We start from the raw sequence: 4176 nt of genomic DNA, 5'->3' as shown, positions 1-4176 counted from the left end.
GGAACCAGAGGGTTGCTGGCAACATGCGTGGTCCTACAAGACGTTGCTCTGCCACCACCCAACCAGGGGCACCTGGGGCAGCAGCACCAGCTCATGCACATGCCCCAGGGAGAACTCAAACCCACCATTGGCCCAAGTGCAGCCACTTCCCTATGTAGCAGCCATTGTATGGACCTCTTTGAAACAGAATAAAAACAGGACCTTCCTCTCTAACTTTTGAAATTTGTTTTTCTCTAACTTCAGTTATGATTTAGTCCTCTTCGAATGGAAACTTCTCTTTATGATCCTCAGCTAGACTCAAAAGCACCCCAGCTGCACAATGATAAAGTAATTAAAACAAATGCTAGCAGAATTAACTTTTTGAAATTACAAAGCTTCCCACACAACAAACTAACCCTATCAGGGTGCATTGCCCTATTAGGAATCAGAAAAGATGAGTACATATTTAATTATTTAATCATAATCAGACATTGTGGTACAAAATTGGACTGACAGCATGAGGAAATTTATATCACTTCTTCCTATTTTTCCACAGTCTGCAGCCTGCAAAATACTTTCCTAATGCAGCATGAAAATAGGTATTGTCAGTACATAGCAGTCTTCTTGCTACAAGCTCAGACAGAGACTGCCAAGGTAAGCAGTACAATATTTTTTTCCTTCTCTAATTACACAACTACAGTTTCCCTATTTTTTTTCCTACAGGAGGATCTCAGCCTAAAAGTGGCCATGCTGTGATAAGAATCTATTACAGTTGTGACACTGGGCCAAAACAAAGTAACATGCCAGTGCTCTGGCTCATACACTTGTTACAGGATTTTTGCTGTTAAATATGTACAAATTTTGTATCAGGGATGATAGCAGGTTGTATTCCTGTTAGAAAACATTATCATTTCTGACAAAAAAAAAAAAAAAAAGCCATTTCTTGTGTCACAGAAATGAAGATGGTCAGCCCCTCCAGAGAAGTTAACACCAAAACAACACCTTCCCATCCAACTCATATACTGTAGTACTCAGATCAGAAAACTGTATCATGCACATCTATGGACACCACAGAACTTCCAGTTTCAGACTCAGATGGTATGATCAATTCCACTGTTATGTAAATTTACCCCTCATTTTCACACATCACATTTCTAGTAACAGCGCTGTACGTAACATCTGAAAGTGCGATAGGCACTTCACAGAAGCATTTTTTTTTTTTCTCCTGTAAGTAGCATTTTGTTCTCTAATGCCTAATACACAGAAATTCACCTACCACTAATACTAATTCTTAAGAGTAAATCACAGTAGATAGACTTCCATAGGGAAAACCAATGAGTGCATTCTTTCAACTTCCAAATCACTGTTTAGTACTTGGAATAGGTAACTACTATAGGTATCTACTCAAGAAGTCATTACCCTCTCCTGTGATTGAAATATTACCTTTCCCTTCCAAACCTGTCTTCAAACCAGGTGGCTACCATCTTTTCAGTATCTCCCAAGTCCAGTTTATCAGAGGAAAAACCCTTCAGTGAAAGGTTCTTTTCAAATGGATGTGGTGTTATTTTGTTGACTTTGGGTGCTTTCAGCCCCAGGAAAGGCAGACTTTTCCAGCACAGGTTGAATTAATTACCTTATTTCAGCTCAAAAGAAGCCTAATCTCAGCATGACCAATATATTTTTTTAAAAAAACTTTCCTAGCCAAGATGAGCTCATGAATTTAGCTGATGTGATTCGGCAAGGCAGCAAGGAAGATGATCTGGATAAGACTGATACTGGTGAGGACCATCAGACCAGGGCCTCGAGCTAGCTGAGCTGTATCAAAAGGGAGACAGAAAACCAAACGAAGCCACGTGCCATAGTCCCACGGACTTGTCCCAAGCAGAGGGCTGTTATGTTGCGTGCTGCCTCTGAGATCTCCCGAGGTTTGTGAAGTGCCCACCTCAGCTCCCTTGCTGACCTGCCTCTCGCTGCCGTGCTGTGCTCTACAGACTGCGTGGGGAGCACGTGCAGTGCATTGGAACACAGGCGCAGTGAACCCCTCGCCACCCTCCCACCTCTCTCTCAGAGACCAAATGCTCAGCAGACACGTGAAAGTACAGACCTATAACACACTGCTGTTTTTCATCCCATCCCTGTCCTGCCCTCTGTTCTCTTCCCTCACTTTCCTCTCTGAGCCTTGAAAAGCTCAACAGCTGAAACCCCTACCCAACCACCACCACCATACTGCAAATCTCACCCTCCTCCACTGATGGTTCCAGAGAGGCCAAAGCAAGCCTGGCATGCCAAAGCAACACTCTGTGCTCTGCACATCTCATGTCCTCTGCTATGACTCCTCTGAGCTGTAGATCCAATTTACCACTCCAGCTTTCTGGCTAAAGTAACATTTTTAACTCATTTGGGGTGTAAACAAGAAACAACCAGATGAGTCAATAACAGATTTTATGAATCCTAGCATAGCATGAAGTAGAACAGGCTGCCCTGCTCATGTGTTTCTACTCTGCACCAAAGCTCAGTATGTCTACTCTACATTACAGCAGGGAGCACAGCTCTTTCTAGGCAAAATAAAACCCCTGGGGTGGGAGAAGCACAGCTAGACCTTAATTTTGTACTGCTGCCAACTAATTTGTAAAGTCCAATCACAGCAACTCAGAGACAACGCAACTTCTGCAACCCAGATCATCTGGACCAGCACAGAAACAAGGAAGTTATGCATTTTAAATCCATCTCTCCAGCCATCACCACCTGCCCTCAGAGCTGGAGGACAGCAGATATGGAGCTGAATGCTGTCATTGTGATGCTAAAAGACGAAATTCATGTAGCTGCACATGACAGATCTCAGAGGGGGCCAGAACTTGTGATGCTGACAGCAGTGGGACTGTCTTAATCAGAGGAAAAGGGAGCCCAAAATCCAGGGACAGCATTAAACCAACAAATATTACACAAAAAATGGGTAAAATAGCCTGCAACAAGTTTTGCCATTGTAAGAAAACACTGCATTAAAATCCCACCTTCCAACCAAAAAGGAAACCTTCACAGGAAATCCCTGGCCCCTGACACAGACTCTAGCAGCCTGTAGTGGCCTGAGCAACCTGGGAAAGTCTTGGTTCTGTGATAATTCACATTCACTTCTGGAATTAGAAGGATGAGCCTGAAGAAGCACTAAATAAAACTAAAGGCTTTGGTGGGTGCATATATCTGGACTACTGAGACTACTTTATATTGCCTTTGTTTACAAATTATTTTTTCTTGTTACAGAAAACATGGATGTCACAGATAGAAATGGCCATCTCCAGTTACACCACACAACATGAAACCAAGAAAAGCACTGCTTCCTGCTTCCCAGCTGAATCCTCTGAAATTTAATAGTGTCAGCACAGCACTGACACAGCCAGTGGAAAACTACTGTGGTGATAAAACAGTTATTTCTTCCAGCATATCCTCAGATTCTGAAGCTAACAGATTTCTGACTTGACTAGACAGATAGTCTGGAGTTTTGATCACAGGATGTAGGAATAAACTGGGAGAAGGAAAATGAGCCATATAATAAATGTATCGCTCTTAGATGCTCCTTTGCTTCAGCTAGGAGGAGGCTCCTCCCACCCAGGGAAGCTTTAATACAGCTTGTCATTTCCCAGAAAGCGGGATGGGAAAAAAAACTATGTTGTCGAGGAGAGCTTATTCACCAGAAAAGTCTAGAAGGCTTAGTCCAAGATCAAACTGATTTGATCAAACAAGATCAAGTGAAAATTGTGTATCCATAGCTCCTGATACTCATGATTCTCTACCTACTAAACTATAATATCACAAGATGGTTTTGGACTAACATTGAGCTTGTGGAGACAGATCAGTAAAAGTATATATAGTGTTGACTCTCCACTAATGTTTAAACTGAGATTATTTCAAAGAGGTCATAATTACTTATAACATTCAGTTAAACTAGAGAGGCTACAGGATATATAAAAAGAACAGAAGTGCAATGATACCCTGCTTTATGGGGATTTTTGCTCTTACCTGAGGTTTTTCCACCATTTTATTAACAACGGATCTGTTATTCTGCAGCTTACACCCATTAAAGCCTTTAGAGTTCAAGTTGCTTCACAAACTTGAGTGTTCCTTTCATAGTAAACCATTCCAAACCTCACTGCTGTCCCAGCTCTGTGGTTCACATAGCAGAGTGTGCCCCTGTTAATCCTT

At 42.2% G+C, this 4176-nt stretch overlaps 1 protein-coding gene across 1 annotated transcript in view; it reads left to right on the top strand.

The window, feature by feature from the left end:
- PLEKHG7 (pleckstrin homology domain containing, family G (with RhoGef domain) member 7) overlaps positions 1 to 3345 on the top strand; it is a gene marked incomplete at its 5' end in the record, with an annotated part of 15311 nt that extends 11966 nt beyond the window's left edge. The window contains 2 exon segments of the mRNA XM_008941917.1: positions 536 to 633; positions 3238 to 3345. Of these exon segments, the coding sequence (XP_008940165.1) occupies positions 536 to 633; positions 3238 to 3345 (206 nt within the window).
- Between the last annotated feature and the right edge of the window lie 831 nt (positions 3346 to 4176).

The sequence above is a fragment of the Merops nubicus genome, unplaced genomic scaffold, assembly GCF_000691845.1.
Source record: "Merops nubicus isolate BGI_N331 unplaced genomic scaffold, ASM69184v1 scaffold30826, whole genome shotgun sequence".
NCBI classification, from domain to species: Eukaryota; Metazoa; Chordata; class Aves; order Coraciiformes; family Meropidae; genus Merops; species Merops nubicus.
Note: the sequence above shows the minus strand (reverse complement) of the source record. Positions and strands in the feature narration are given on the sequence as shown.